This window comes from Nicotiana attenuata, unplaced genomic scaffold (genome assembly GCF_001879085.1).
Source record: "Nicotiana attenuata strain UT unplaced genomic scaffold, NIATTr2, whole genome shotgun sequence".
Taxonomy (NCBI): Eukaryota; Viridiplantae; Streptophyta; class Magnoliopsida; order Solanales; family Solanaceae; genus Nicotiana; species Nicotiana attenuata.
Genome location: NW_017670665.1, coordinates 250,467 through 266,210, shown reverse-complemented (window position 1 = coordinate 266,210; position 15,744 = coordinate 250,467). Strand labels below are relative to the sequence as shown.

Sequence of the window (15,744 nt, the reverse complement as noted above, 5' to 3'; positions counted from 1 at the left end):
TTATCAAACACTTCAATAACTTTTTTTAAGTTTCAGCACTTTTATCGAAACAAGTAACTGCTTACTTATAAAACAAGCTCCAGCACTTAAAAGTTACTTTTAAGCACTTGTGCTTAAAAGTCATTTTTTTTAAGCCAATCCAAACGGGCTCTATATATATTATGACGTGTTTAAGATAAAATTTCTAATTTTTTAATATATCTTTCTTATATTTAAATTTGATATAAACATATCGTGCAACTTGTAAGTATGTATATTTTCCGTAAATCGTCTCCTAAGTAACAATCTGCTTATCCTATTTTTGGAAGAAAAAAAGGGAAAAATCCCACCATCCTACTCTGTCCGTTAATAGTACGACAAGCCACTTCTCTTAAAACAGAACAACTTTCTATTAACGTCAAAGTCAGACGTCGTTAACTGCTAAACCAATGGACATTCGACAGCACCTAACGGCGAACGTCTCACGCCATTTAAACGCTTTTATTAATTGCCCCCCCATCCACTTTCTTCTCAACCGGTTAAGAAACAGAACTCCACGGGCTGTAGCCGGTTTTCAAAACACTAGTTAAAATTAAACCATGGTTAAAAAGATGAATGGCTTTCTTCATCAGTTCATGAATAAGCTCTTTTGTCTCCTCACACTATCAATTCACCCCCAAAAGTCATTGAAGATATATAAATAACAGTTGTTGATATATATAGAGAGAGAGGGGACGAATTTGTGTTTGGAGAATGAGAGATCTGTGTTGAGAAGTATGTGTACAGAAATGGCTGCTTCTGATAGTGGCCGCAACGCTCCCGGCGGCGCTGGAAAGGGTAATTTTAGTGGATTTTTTCTGTAATTAATGGTAATTTGTTCCATATTTGATTTTTCGTTTGTTTTTGTGTTTAAAGTTGATGCGGAGAGAGCGTTGTACACGGAGCTATGGCGTGCATGTGCAGGTCCGCTTGTGACAGTGCCACGCGAAGGCGAGCTAGTGTTCTATTTCCCACAAGGTCACATTGAACAGGTTTGCGTCTATACACGTCCTTTTTAAAACCGTTTATTAGCTTAATTAATTTCTTAAACCATAATTGTATCAATGAATTAACTAGGCTTCGTGTCCATTTTGCTCCATTCCTACTCGATTAGATGAGGTGGTTAGGCAATTCTGCATAGTATCAGTTCAGAAGATCCACCACTTATTATCTAAACGAATTCCACATGCTTGACTCAAGAAGAAGTATTAGGATTTAGGCTTGTATGTCAAAGGGTGTATTGAAGATATTAATTTCTCTCTTTGCCGTCCCATTTTATGTGGCATACTTTACGTTTTAGTTTGTCCCAAAAAGAATATCATCTTTCTATGTTTAGAAACATTTAACTTTAAACTTCATGTTTTACCTTAATGAAATGATTTATGGCTACACAATTGTATTACCCCCAAGTAAATTGGGATTGAAGGAGTAACAAATCAATGTGTCACCTCTTTATCAACTTAAGTTTTTAGAAGGTGGTCACTCAATTCAACACCTAATCATGAATTCTTTGTATTGTAAGGCAAATTAGGGGTTCTCTAGGGAAAATTAGGAGCTTTAGTAGTAGTTGTAACTAATTCTTTGATGTTGGAGTGATTTGATGTGTTTGTTTGCTAGGTTGAAGCATCAACCAATCAAGTTTCAGACCTGCAGATGCCAGTGTATAATCTTCCTTCTAAGATCCTCTGCCGTGTAATTAACGTCCTATTGAAGGTAACTTTTTTTTGTTGAATACAAGGTCTTGTTGCGTTCCAAATAATTGTGTAGCTTAGCTTTCCCTTGTTAGCTTTTCTTGATGAATGCTAATCTACTAAGGATTCGGCATTGTTGGTAGTTGTTACTAATGTTTTGACTCGTGTATGTTCTCAGGCTGAACCAGATACTGATGAGGTGTACGCACAAGTGACTTTGATGCCAGAACCAAATGTAAGTTTACAATGTGCCAAGGAAGAATCACTTGTTATTTCCTTTTTTTCTTTTTGAAGTTCCTACATCATTTTGAGACTTTAAATTCTGATGTTCGAGTTGGACATCTAATTTAATGGAATATTCTTTGTAGCAAGACGAAAGTGCAGTTACGAAGGAACCGATGCCCCCTTCGTCACCACGATTCCATGTGCACTCTTTTTGCAAGACACTAACTGCCTCCGATACCAGCACTCATGGAGGCTTTTCTGTCTTGAGACGGCATGCTGATGAATGCCTCCCTCCTTTGGTTAGAAGAATTGTTTCTTAATACAGTTAATGTGCCTGTATTTGGATAATGTGAGCGGCTTATGCTGGTTAATTTTTGTTAAAGGATATGTCTCGGCAACCTCCAACACAGGAGTTGGTGGCCAAAGATTTGCATGCAAATGAGTGGCGCTTCAGGCACATATTTCGGGGTATGATGCTCAATGCATTCTTAATCACCTTGTGCCTTTATATTTTGTTAAATATACTACCTTCAGTTCCTTTTGAGTCAATCTTTGCAGACATAAAGTTGCACCATCACAACATTGCTAGATTATAGCCTATTTAATTTGTATCTTCATGTCTTCGTTATAAAATTTGTTTGTTCATATATCATGCCTATTACAAAGTTGGAATACTGTGAGTCAGTGACAATAAATCTTGACTCCAAAAACCTTGAAATTTTTTGAGCTGATGATAGTTTGGCATTAATCTGGACAAGAAAAGGGATGTGGAGGGGCATCCCTTGTGTTTTAGTAATAAGCCAATTACATGTCATATTGTATTTGGTCTTTATATAAATAACTCAAGGAAACAACACAATGTTATGACTTCTCAATGAGATAGATTCAGGATGAGGAACAGACACTTGGATTTCTTGCTGGAGAAGGGATGGTAAAGAAAAATTTGCTAGTGTGATTCAGAGACTTGTATTTTTTTTTTTTTTTTTGGCTTGTGTGATTGAGGGTGTTTTATTGATCTTTTCACCCCCTTCCGTTTAACTTTTTTTTTTTGTTGCATGGGGAATTTGCTTTTGAGAGTGTTAAGCACTATTGCTGATGTAACGGGTGCTATTTCAACGCATTAGTTGGTTGTTCCTGTTACATTTCCACTTTTTGTTTTCATGCTATCAGTCAAATTTCAGGCCAGCCTAGGAGACACCTTCTTCAGAGTGGTTGGAGTGTCTTTGTAAGTTCAAAAAGGCTTGTTGCCGGGGATGCATTCATATTTCTTAGGTTGGCATTGGCATACCTTCTCTTTTCTCCATTCTCTTGCGTTCATTAACTTATGAAATGTTGGATAATATTTTGTTAGAGGTGAGAACGGGGAGCTTCGTGTTGGAGTCAGACGTGCCATGAGACAGCAGGTTAATGCTCCATCATCAGTGATATCCAGTCATAGCATGCATCTCGGTGTCCTTGCTACGGCTTGGCATGCAATTCAGACAAAAACGATGTTCACAGTATATTACAAACCAAGGTAACTGATCCGAAGTACCAGGGGAAAATTAGTTTAAGCTTGTTCCTTAAATTGAAATCTATTTGATGAAAGAATTGGACTTTCATTTTGTATTATAGGACGAGCCCTGCTGATTTTATAGTTCCATATGACCAGTATATGGAGTCTGCGAAAAACAATTACTCCATCGGGATGAGGTTTAAAATGAGGTTTGAAGGTGAAGAAGCTCCAGAACAGAGGTATGTTAGCATCACTAGAAGGAGCATTTTCTTTCTTTAGTATTAAATGTGATGCTAGGTGGTTTGACTTTGATATTAATCGAGCATGCTTGTGTTGTGAGCTTTCAGATCAAAATCATACTATTTTGGTGATGGTTTATGTTAAACAAATTACCTTTCTCAAAACCCCTGATTTTGTAGTTTACTCCAAAATCCAAAATCTTATAGGTTTACTGGCACTATAGTTGGCATTGAAGATGGTGACCCCAAAAGGTGGTCTGAATCCAAATGGAGATGCCTGAAGGTAGAATCTACTTTCACTTTTTTCCTGGTTGGTTATCTTTTTCCCATATATAACACTGAAGTATCATTCTTGAATGCGTTTTTAAGGTTCGATGGGATGAAAGTTGTGCTATTCCTAGGCCAGACCAAGTTTCACCCTGGAAAATAGAGCCAGCTCTTAGCCCTCCTGCCCTTAATCCACTTCCAATACCAAGGCCAAAAAGGCCTCGATCAAATGTTCTGCCCTCGTCTCCTGATTCTTCTGTTCTTACTAGGGAAGGTATATAACTCACCCTTATATTTGAATTTTATATCCTGCACTGCCTTTATATCTACATTTCAAGAGTCTGTTATGTACTTCTGGCACTTTCACTTTCTTAAAGGTTCATCCAAAATAACTGCAGACCCTTCACAAGCCAATGGGTTTTCAAGGGTCTTACAAGGTCAAGAAATGTCGACCTTGAAAGGCAATTTCGTAGAAAATAATGGGTCAGATGCTTCTGAGAAGCCAATTGTATGGCCACCGTCACTGGATGATGCTAGGACTGATGTTCATTCTGCATCAAGGAGATGTCTGCCAGATAAATGGCTTCCTTTAGGAAGGCCTGAATCATCTTTTACAGATCTATTATCAGGTTTTGGGGTGCAAGTGAGTTCCTCCCACAGGCTCCATTTACCCACTGGGGGGAAAACATCACTTCCTGCTAGCTTGGTGAAGCGACAAGCACTGGACAAGGAAAATGAATTCAGCTTACTGGGAAAACAATGGTCTCTAGCGCCTTCTGGTCTCTCACTTAAGCTGATGGATTCAGGATTGAAGGGGGCTGATAGTCTTTATCAAATGCGGGAAACATCGAGGTGTAGTGGTTTTAATGAGTATCCAACCCTCCCTGGTCATAGAATTGACAATCAACAGGGAAATTGGTTAATGCCCCAGTCTGTGTTGCCTTATATTCCGATGTCCACTCATTCTGGAGAAATGATGCCTAAACCCATGGCTTCACTACAACCCGAAGCCGTGAAACCCAAAGAGGGGAATTGCAAACTATTTGGCATTCCCCTTGTAAGTACCTCTGCTTCCATAGATCCTATCAAGTTGCGAAATAATTCACCGATTGACTCGGCAAGTAACATGGATTTTGGTGTACATCTACATCAATTCTCTGCAACTGAATCTGATCCATGGTCTGAGCAATCAAAGGGATCAAAGGTACTAGATGATGGTATCACAGTTAACGATCAGGAGAAACAATGCCAAACCTCTCATCTGGGTACTCGGGATAGAGAGGGCAAAGGCCTCACTAATTCAACAAGGAGCTGCACCAAGGTTTACACCTAGTTAGTTGTCTTAACTTCGGCTTGTGACATTTTGTGAAGCGTTAATAATTTGGGTTATTATAAATGCAGGTTCATAAACATGGTACAGCCCTTGGAAGGTCTGTGGATCTTGCAAAGTTCAACAACTATGAAGAATTGATAGCTGAACTGGATCACCTTTTTTATTTTAATGGTGAGCTCAAGGCTCAGAACAAGAACTGGCTGGTTGTATATACTGATGATGAGGGTGACATGATGCTTGTTGGAGATGATCCATGGCAGTAAGTCCTTTCGTCTTTTCTTGTGATGCGTAAAGGATGAAAGATGATTATCTTTATGGTGCTTCTTAGGTTCTGCAGTTATCTGGATTCTTATGCTGCTTTTTAACCTGTTGGTCTTGGTGAAACAGAGAATTTTGTGGTATGGTTTGCAAGATTTTCATCTACACGAAAGAAGAGGTGCAGCGGATGAACCCAGGGACTCTCAATTCAAAAGGTGAGGACAATTCTTCTGTTGCAGAAGGCTCTGATGCTAAAGAAGTGAAGGATCTGCATCTTCCTTCTGAGTCCAGTCCTGAAGATTCTTAGCATGTCCTCCTAGTTGAGGTATTGAAAAGTAAGATGCAAAAGAAAAATAAAAGGAAAAGAAAATCTCCATTGGCTCTTTATTTGCTGCCGCTTTATTATTACTATTATTTTTCGCCCTGGGTATGTGGGGTGACAGTTGCTTTTCTGCAGTTTCTAGTAACTTGACAACTTTTGATGTAATTTGACAGGTTTATAGTATCTGCAGAAAAGACTACATCCACTCAGCTGTTGCTTTTTTGGGGATTTCTGAAGGTAGTTACCTGCCATATTAAGTCTCTTTTAACTTCTGGATGGCTGGTCTCTCCATATAGATGCAGCTTCTGTATTTTGCAGTTTCGACCCTTTTTTGGAGCCAATTTATGGTGACTTATCTATACACAGTATACACATTATCAGCCTGGTCACAGTCTGGCTTTTGCTTATTTTGATATGTACATACCTAGTTTTTAACAATTATCCTGGCAACTCTAAATGTAAATAAGAAGTTGATACACAGCATACCTTGTCTACTGTTAATTTATGTACTACTGGTATCCAGCTGCTTCTAGTACCCTACATATTTTGTATCAGCAGTTGTGGTCGTCCGGCTGGACATGTATTGGTAATCATTCAAATTTTGATCATAGGAGTTGAAGAAAAATCTTACTATTTGGTTATTAGAAACAATTCTTACTGATCAAGTTACTGCTGTCTCTTTCGTTTAACCCCTTGTTGACACCCGTATGTTTGCTAGCTCCTTTTGCAAACATCAGGGAGCCATAATAGGCATTGTCAATGTATTCAAATAGGGGTAAACTCCCAAATGCTTGGACCGACCGTCTTCGGTGGGTCGATTTGGTGCATTTGTTACCAGAGTACTGGACGCCCGGAGCTTGCCCTGACAAAACAGAATTGGCTCTGTTGATCGACATGGGTGCAGAACTCAGTTCATTAATGCGGGCATTTGGAGACCTTGGTGCTAGTTAGCTGGATTGATACCATAAGATGTTGATAAGTTATCGCTGCTCCCATTCATATTTCATGGATCTTGTACCCAGCCACTGTTCTTTCAGAATCAGATGGTGATTCATTTGAAACTTCATCTCGCGCTGCACATAGGCATTGCTGAATGACTATTGATAAGTTGATTTTTTCTGCCACTAAACAAGCATCATAGTTTATGGATCTTGTGCCAGCCACCTCATCAGTCCTTGGATCTTGTTTCCAGTTTCCAGCTACAGTTCTTTCAGTATCTGATGTGATTCCCTGTAACTTCACATCTCGGACAACAGATAGATGTTGCTGAATTCGTGATAAAAGAATGTTACTGATTTAGTGTTGCTAAGTTATTTCTGCCATGGGACAAGCCTCATGCTGCATCTCCAACTTTGAGCAATATATCATGTTAACCTTTGGTTTTAATTTTTTTAGCCTTTTGTACTGCTTCTATAATGAATAAATGAAAAAATCATAGCTTCGCTTTCCCTGGACTTTTTATGGTATTAAGATTTTAGTGACCTATACGAAGCATGCCTCGAACCCTCTACACAAGAGTGCCCTTGGTAACATCTTCGTCACCACCACTTGCACAAAATTTCTCAGAGTCAATCGACTGTACATCACAAGTGTTGTAAATGCATAAGAACTTGTTATTTTTGAAGAAAGATAGCCAATTACGTGGCACAGGGGTTTTGAAAGGACCCGTTCAACCATTTATTACATACAAAACTAGCAGGACTGAGAAATACATTCATAAGCAACCTTACCAGAATCTTTGTTATATCAGCCCTTGGGTCATTGTGACCTGAGCCAAAATATAATGAGGAGAGATAAAGAAGCAAGAAAATCACAGGATCACAAATGAGGACAGCAAGACCAAAGCTGAGGACAACGTTAACTGCCACCCATAATAATCAGAATGTTTTTGGTAAGGAGTGTCTTGCTAATACAACACTTTCTTGTGAAGAACTACAGTCTTGATCCAATTAATCCAACATCGTATATTTTTGTAAAATCCTTGAAGTTCAACATAGAAAGGATGCTGCCTTCTCAACGTGGCAAGGATTTTACCCAGAAGCCCCAAAGATAAACCCACAAATTGCTTCATATGCCCAGGGAAGCTTAGTGGCCAACAGAAATGAACTCTAAAACATGATCACTTGATCTACACAGGGATAGGCTCCGGAGCGGGGTCTGAGGGAGTACCACTACTGCCATTGAGGACAGTCACATTGCCGTCTGAATCCACGTCCACAATAACCGAATCACCTTCTTTGATCTCACCTGCAAGCATTTTCTCCGCCATGCTGTCCTCTAGCAGTCTCATGATAGCTCTTCTCAGAGGCCGTGCTCCGTAGCTTGGGTTGTATCCTTCGTCAACCACCCTATCTCTAAACCTCTCTGTCACTTGAAGTTCTATCTCCTTACCCTTTAACCTCTCAAATACCTCCTTAAGCATGATATCAGCTATCTCCTTAACCTCTAACTTTGTGAGCTGACGGAATACAATCATCTCATCCAATCTGTTCAAAAACTCTGGCCTGAAGTACTGTTTCAATTCTTCAGTCACTAAGCTCTTGATACGATTGTAACTGCTATCCTTCTCATCATAATCGAGATCAAAACCTATACGACGGCCGCCTTTCTCTATCACACTACTTCCAACATTTGATGTCATGATGAGAAGTGTGTTCTTGAAATCGACAGTTCTCCCCTTGCTGTCTGTCAACCTTCCATCTTCAAGAATTTGAAGCATCATGTTGAAGACATCGGGATGAGCCTTCTCGATTTCATCAAAGAGCACAACAGTATAAGGTCTTCGCCTTACGGCTTCAGTCAATTGACCACCTTCTGTGTAACCAACATAACCAGGGGGTGATCCGATGAGCTTAGAGACTGTGTGTCTCTCCATAAACTCACTCATATCAAGCCGGATCATTGCTTCCTCAGAACCAAAGTAATATGCAGCCAGTGACTTTGCCAGTTCTGACTTCCCAACACCAGTTGGACCAGAAAAGATGAAACTAGCAATAGGCCGGTTGGGATTCTTGAGCCCAACCCGAGCACGTCGAATGGCACGACTAATGGCTTTGACAGCTTCATCCTGGCCAATGATTCGAGTATGAAGAGTTTCTTCCATTTTTAGGAGGCGATCAGATTCGTCAGTCGACACCTTCTCAACAGGGATGCCAGTCCAAGAAGAGACAATGTGCTGAATATCTGCTTCAGTCACAAGCGGACCTGTATCTCCAGCCTCACTTTCAGCCTTGCTCATCTCTTTGTTTTTGTCTATGAGGGCCGTGATCTGTGCCTTAAGATCCATTTCTCTATCACGTAATTCCCCAGCCTGTCCATTAATTCAAATCCATCTAATTAGGATTTTCTACAATTAGAATACTTGATAAGAAAATAGTTCAACTCTATTGATAAGAAAGCAGGCATTTTAAAGGGATTAATTAGATGTACATATAAAAGACTCGGTACCTTTTCGAAATCTTGACCTCGGACAGCTTCATTCTTCTCCTTTGTGATTTGACGAAGCTCTTTCTCAAGCTCTTTTGCTTCCTCAGGGAGCTGGAAGGCAACAACAAAGCATTGTCACTCTACAAATAATAGGCAATGACAGATTATAATAGAGATTAAGGGAGCATTCTGTACCTGTGCATGGCGAAGTCGAACACGAGAACCAGCTTCATCAATCAAGTCAATTGCTTTATCAGGCAGAAAACGGTCACTGAAATCCAAAGATGCAAGTGAAAAGATGTATCGTGTTGCAGAATGAGGAAAAGACAAAAACATACAGTAAAATCAATATCACGGAATCAATGACAAGTTTTTTTCTGGACAGAAATAAGCATAGAACGTAATTAGATGCTAGTAAACCAAAAGAAAATCAAAAAGGAAAAATACCAACCTTTATTATCACATTTTACTATCATAAACTAAGTTGAACTTTATGTGTACAAACAAACTCGGTAAGCAAAACACATTTCTTCAAGGTAGCAATGCATCGACAACCCAAAGCGAGAAAAGTACAAAGGATATATATTAGATACCTGATGTACTGGTATGAGAGCTGGGCAGCAGCCTCTAATGCCTCGTCAGTGTAACGAAGCTTGTGATGAATCTCATATCTCTCACGAAGCCCTTTCAGAATCTGAATGGTTTCATCAACAGTAGGTTCAGGGACCTTAACTGGCTGGAATCGCCTCTCCAATGCAGGATCTTTCTCAATATGCTTTCTGTATTCATCTAGTGTGGTAGCTCCAATACACTGACAAGAAGCCAAATAAATACTATTGAGTTGGTGCTTGGAGATACAAAAAAAAAATCTCCTGTTAGTTCACATATTGAGTAGTTAAATAAATATTTGACCTTCTTATGGGGTTGTGCCAGGAAAAATGCATGTTAACACAATGATATGTCATCTAGAGCATTAGATTGTCCTTAAGAGATATTCATAATTCTCGTTTTTAATTTCCAGAAAGGACAGAAAGAGAAGAACAAGACAACCAGGATAACTAACCTGTAGTTCACCTCGAGCTAGGGCAGGTTTCAAGATGTTTGCAGCATCGATGGCCCCCTCTGCTGCTCCAGCTCCGATCAAGGTGTGCACTTCATCGATAAATAGTATTATTTCATCACTCTGTTTGATTTCCTCCATCAGCTTCTTTAGCCTTTCCTCAAACTCTCCACGGTATTTTGTCCCAGCAACAAGCAAACCCATATCAAGAGTTATCACCTAATCATTACCAAAAAGTGACTCTTAAGGACACGTAGAAAAGTAGCTTCATCATGCATGAAATATCCAGCCTAATTCCAGATAGATGAGATTTGCACAAATAGGTTTGAACCTTATTACTTGAGCTCACTTTAGCTTGAGCTAAGAATTAAGTTCAACAGGGATGCTAAAATCGTTTTTGTTCAATTAGTTAGAAACATAGATCCATAAATCAATCTACTAAAAAGAAATAAGCCAAGAGAGCATCACATAAAAATATATATCTAAATTTCAAGAAAACATGAAGATACTAGGAAAATGATTTTGAAATCTTTCAATTTAGGGAGACAGCATGTATATTCATTTGAAACTAATGCTTGTGAATAAAAAAGCAGACTAGACTGGACCAGCACGACAGTAGCTCAGCTTCTGGATCCACCATACTATACGACAACTGGTAGAACAAAGGACACAGGTAAACGTCACATTCTGCATGTTATCACAGTATCACACATGCGTACCTTCTTCCCCTCAATTGTTTCAGGGACATCACCGTTTGCAATTCTTTGTGCCAGACCCTCAGCAATAGCTGTTTTGCCAACACCTGGTTCTCCAATAAGACAAGGGTTGTTCTTAGTCCGCCGACCCAAGATTTGAGTGACCCGTTCAATTTGCGGTTGTCTTCCAACAACAGGATCTAATTTTCCCTAAAAAATAGCAAACTCAAATGATTGAAAAGTGTCCACTCATATTATAAATATACTTTTGAAGTTACCTCTTCAGCTAACTTTGTCAAATTTGTTCCGTACTCCTCCAGTGTAGGCATTTTTTGGCCAGAACTTCCACCTCCAACGCTAGCACCAACAGCCTCGTTACTCTCTCCAACCATTCGGATCACCTATTTTCAGAAAAAAGAACCAATAAGCTCTGATTACAATGAAGTCAAGAAATCAAACTGCACTCAAAGTAGAATAAAACTACTCAGAGGAAGCATGTGAGATTTACTACTTGCCTGAGTGCGGATGTTACTAGGGTCAGCGCCCAAATTTTCAAGGACACGGGCAGCCACACCTTCACCTTCACGTAGCAACCCAAGTAGCAAGTGCTCCGAACCAATATAGTTATGCCCTGAATTAACAACCAGTTAATAAATTGAATAAATATTTTTTCTTTCTCAAAAAAAAGTTGAATAAATATTTCAACTAACAACCGCGTTGGTGCATGTAGGAGACTAGAAAGGCAAGCAAAAGGGAAAGAAAATCATGATATTTTAATAACTCCAATTTGGCACAGAAACGATAACAACAGCTGTTAATGAAGCAACACTAGCATCAGACTCAACAGGAGAACCATCTTTATGGCAAGTCTCAGAGGTAATTCAACAAATATTGACAGTTAAATAAGGATACCTAGCTGGCGGGCCTCCTCCAGAGAGAGTTCCAAAACACGCTTGGCACGAGGCGTAAAAGGGATCTCAACAGCAACAAATCCACTACCCCTTCCAATTATCTTCTCCACTTCCACACGAGCATCTTTCAAATTAATTCCCATGGATTTAAGAACTTTAGCAGCAATACCAGTTCCCTCGCCAATAAGACCCAACAGAATCTGCTCTGTGCCAACAAAATTATGACCAAGTCGTCTGGCCTCTTCTTGTGCAAGCATAATGACTTTTATTGCCTTCTCTGTGAAGCGCTCAAACATTGCTTTTGGTACAAATCGGCAACCTCGTGGTCGTCTGACAGAAGTTGCAGCTGCTACCTTGGATTGGAGAGTTTGACCAGATCTAACTAGTGTATCTATTGCATTGCATCCTCGCAATCCTGAAAAATCCCGCAGCCTTAGCGAAGGAGATTGTGCACTGCATAGCATTTTGACAGTTCTGTTCGTTTTCCCAGATCCATTGAATTTTGTTGTCCTTTCACCAGCAACTGACGATGGGATGTTTGTCGACTGAACTAAAGCTCTAGCCATGATGGACCTGCCCAGGATAAAGTAATAATCAGAAAATCTCTCTTCTGATATAAAAAAATACCAGATGTTCCAGATGCCTAACAGATAATAGTATGCAATGTCACAATTGAAAGATAAATCAGCAGACATCAACAAATTATCAATTCAAAAACCTGATACCAGGTGAAGGTTCATATCTTTTGATCCAGAGGAACCTAAAATATATAGGCACTGTGCGAGAAGAGTGATAACTAAAACACAGAATTGCCCAGAAAAAGTAGAGATATAATACACATACTCGACAGGAGTTAATGCATGATTATAGAATCAATGTAACAGAATATGAACCAAAAGTCTGAGACATGATTCAATGTCATATAAACCAAATTTGGTCTAGCCTCCTAGATATAAGAGCTGAAACACTACGCGACTGCCGAGTAGTAACAGCACAATCCAGGATTGAGTAGCCAAAGTTCCATGGATAGATTGAACAAATATGAGAATATACACTCACACACACACATGTGGGTTTTGCTAACTAACCACATGGCTGTAGTAGGTTAGCATTGTACCATCGTCCCCTTTTTTCATCTTCTTTATATGCTCCTAATAGGTTGTTGCAACACACTGATAGGGGAGGCTTTTTGGTCTCTATAAAAAAGTTAAACTCAACACCATTTTGTACCAACGATCCCCTGTTCCTCTGATATTTGGAATGATAAAAAGAACTTCAGTAATTTCCATCAGATTATCCAAATTTCAAGCTCTTGGAGAACCCCAGATAGACCACTTAAAGGCCCATAAAACTGATAACCCAATTTAGTTCAACTCATTAGTTTCAGTACAAACAAAATCCTAACAACATGAACAAGAGTATAAGACAAGAAAGAAGGAGGAAGAGTGAAGAACAAGGTAGATATGAAGTAACAAATATGAGGAGCCACAGTCCAAGGCGAAAAGACAAATGTGCAACGTAGTTCTTGTGAAGATGAAGGAGAAGTTGGGTGAGGTAAGGGGGAATTGATATTGGGAAGGTGAATTTACCACAGAAAAAAAATGACGGTGGTTATGGCCGAATTTGTAAGAGAAAGTATTGGAGTAGACGAGAAGTGAAAGGGCAAAACTTTGGATGACAAACGCTTGGTTCAATCATTTGGATTTAGTTCAACTCCATCTGGATGTAGCTGAAGTCTATTCAAGTTATTAACATTGCTGCATTATAACAAAATGTCAACAAACAATGCTAGGCAACGAATATGCAAAACATGGGGAACTGAGTGAAATGAAAAGGAAGGAGAAGAAATTCGGGGATATCGGTGAAACCCAGAGGAGAGGGAAGAAATTGGGGATTTTGGTTGAAAACACACACACATACAAAACCCTACTAGACTCCTTTAAGTAGGAAGAGGGTGCTACTCTACTAGACTCATTAAGCAGGCAAGCAATCAGACACACACACATAATGTATTAACTTCATTGATCTGAGAGGGAAGAATTAAGCTAACAGACAGATATATATATCTCATATCTCGTTGGTGCTGTATAGGAAACTCAATCCCTCCAACTTCCAGAAGCATTTTCAACCCCTTCGGATGCTCTTTGGTTTCTTTCTAAACCGAAATTTTTCATAGAGAAATCAGGTGGCAAAATAAGTAAGTCTGAATCTTAAGGGGATGACATTCCCGTGTGCTGGAAATCAGAACCAACTAGAAGGGATCTTTGGCTCTAGAAAATGGTTTTTAACAAAACGGCAAGTGAATTATCCATTCCTTCAAGATAGCCCCAGTGACACGAGGTGACCCTAAATATCACCTGAGAATTAAATACTTTTTGTGTATTTAGTAAGGGGTGAGTCTGGAAGTTGAAATCTGCAGCAAGTCAACCACGACCCTATGAAGTACTTAATAGAGTTTTGAAAGGGTTGAGCTACCTCATATCCTTATAAAGACAGGCACTTCACAAAAGAACTAAGAATCCACCATAAATACTAACAACTACTAAACCTCAACCCAAACTAGTTGGTGTCAGCTATATGAATCCATACTATCCGCTTTACTCCAGTTTAGCTCCATCTCATTTTAATTTTCAAAATATTCAAACGAAGCTTGTAATAACGAAGTCCAATTAGTACAAGCTGAGGACACATTTTTACATATTCATTTTCAAACTCAATCAATCAACTATGCTTCAGTCCCAAATTAATTCGGCCCATTTCATTCTAATATTCAATAATTTGTCATCATTAAAAAACTACTTATCCTTTAAGACAGATTAAAAATTTTCCAAAACTAGTAGTTCTCAAAATCTTACCTTTACCCCTTTGTTTGATTTACAAAGAGAAATTAGAAAAATTAAGCTAAGGAACAAGTAGAGAAAAAAAAAGAACACAACAAATAAAATAATGAAAAAAAATAGCTCAAAGCAACTCAAATGAACAAAAAACAGCTAAAAAGGTACAAACTTTACCACTCAATTAGCAAGAATTTGACGAGTACAACTCTTGAGAGACTAAACAGATTAACTAGCTCAAAATTTCAAACAAATAAACAGAGACGCAAATACCAAACTATAAATTATCCCAAACTTTAATATATGATTAACACATATAAGCATAGAAAAAATTAGGTAAAAAGAATCAGAACCTGAATATTACTATTGTAGTCCCAGAAGAATCTAGGAGATTGAAGAAAATAGAAGGAAGGAGAAGATGGGTTTAGAGGAAAATGGGATTAGGGTCACTGGATTGGAGAAGAGGAGAAGGGTATTTTTTTATATAGATAATAGTGGATGATAAATAATCTTATCTACCCCTTTTATTTACACAGTGTGAAGGAGTTATACTTTATTATATATAGTTTTTTTTTGCCTCTCTTTTTTAAAGTAAACACTACAATATTTCTTCTCTAGAGAATGAGTACTTATAATTTTTTTTTTTGAAACTTCTTTTTTTCTCGAGAAATTATTTATTATTGGAAATATGTTTTACCTGAAGAAAATATATTTAACAAAAAGAAAGAGAAATTAACTATGTTTATTTCTTTGTATTTGAGTTATATATATTGACATGGTCAAAATATTTTTTATATTATTAATGTAGTTAAATTAGTTGTACGTGGAAGATTAAGTACCTTATTTTCTAGGATTCAATATGTACTTTTTATTTATAATTAGCTTTTAAAGTAATATGATACCAGACAAAAATTATTATATTGTTAGTGGAAGTGAAACTACATAATCTTTACTTGCTTCAATCAGGGGT

At 38.4% G+C, this 15,744-nt stretch overlaps 2 protein-coding genes across 5 annotated transcripts; one reads left to right on the top strand and one right to left on the bottom strand.

Annotated features, from left to right (window-relative positions):
• The first annotated feature begins 531 nt into the window (after nucleotides 1–531).
• LOC109242050 (auxin response factor 2-like) lies at nucleotides 532–6,492 on the top strand. 4 transcript variants are annotated; one of them, XM_019408875.1, is made up of 15 exons: nucleotides 532–816; nucleotides 895–1,010; nucleotides 1,636–1,731; nucleotides 1,888–1,944; nucleotides 2,078–2,233; nucleotides 2,318–2,402; nucleotides 3,116–3,206; nucleotides 3,286–3,450; nucleotides 3,549–3,668; nucleotides 3,876–3,951; nucleotides 4,038–4,209; nucleotides 4,334–5,256; nucleotides 5,337–5,527; nucleotides 5,656–5,851; nucleotides 6,022–6,492. In XM_019408875.1, exons 1-14 carry the CDS (start codon nucleotides 756–758, stop codon nucleotides 5,831–5,833), a joined length of 2,487 nt encoding a protein of 828 aa, XP_019264420.1. In that variant the 5' UTR covers nucleotides 532–755; the 3' UTR covers nucleotides 5,834–5,851; nucleotides 6,022–6,492. The 4 variants fall into 4 exon arrangements, with proteins under 4 accessions (XP_019264420.1, XP_019264421.1, XP_019264417.1 ...); XM_019408876.1 differs by having other exon boundaries at nucleotides 4,313–5,256; nucleotides 5,656–5,741; XM_019408872.1 differs by having other exon boundaries at nucleotides 4,313–5,256.
• Nucleotides 6,493–7,438: 946 nt separating this feature from the next.
• Nucleotides 7,439–15,285, bottom strand: LOC109242049 (ATP-dependent Clp protease ATP-binding subunit ClpA homolog CD4B, chloroplastic). Its single transcript, XM_019408871.1, has 10 exons — nucleotides 15,128–15,285; nucleotides 11,942–12,513; nucleotides 11,545–11,660; nucleotides 11,308–11,430; nucleotides 11,054–11,239; nucleotides 10,338–10,553; nucleotides 9,868–10,085; nucleotides 9,470–9,545; nucleotides 9,296–9,385; nucleotides 7,439–9,158 (listed from the first exon to the last, which is right to left on the bottom strand). The coding sequence occupies exons 2-10, from the start codon at nucleotides 12,504–12,506 to the stop codon at nucleotides 7,977–7,979; spliced, it is 2,772 nt and encodes a 923-aa protein (XP_019264416.1). The 5' UTR covers nucleotides 12,507–12,513; nucleotides 15,128–15,285; the 3' UTR covers nucleotides 7,439–7,976.
• Between the last annotated feature and the right edge of the window lie 459 nt (nucleotides 15,286–15,744).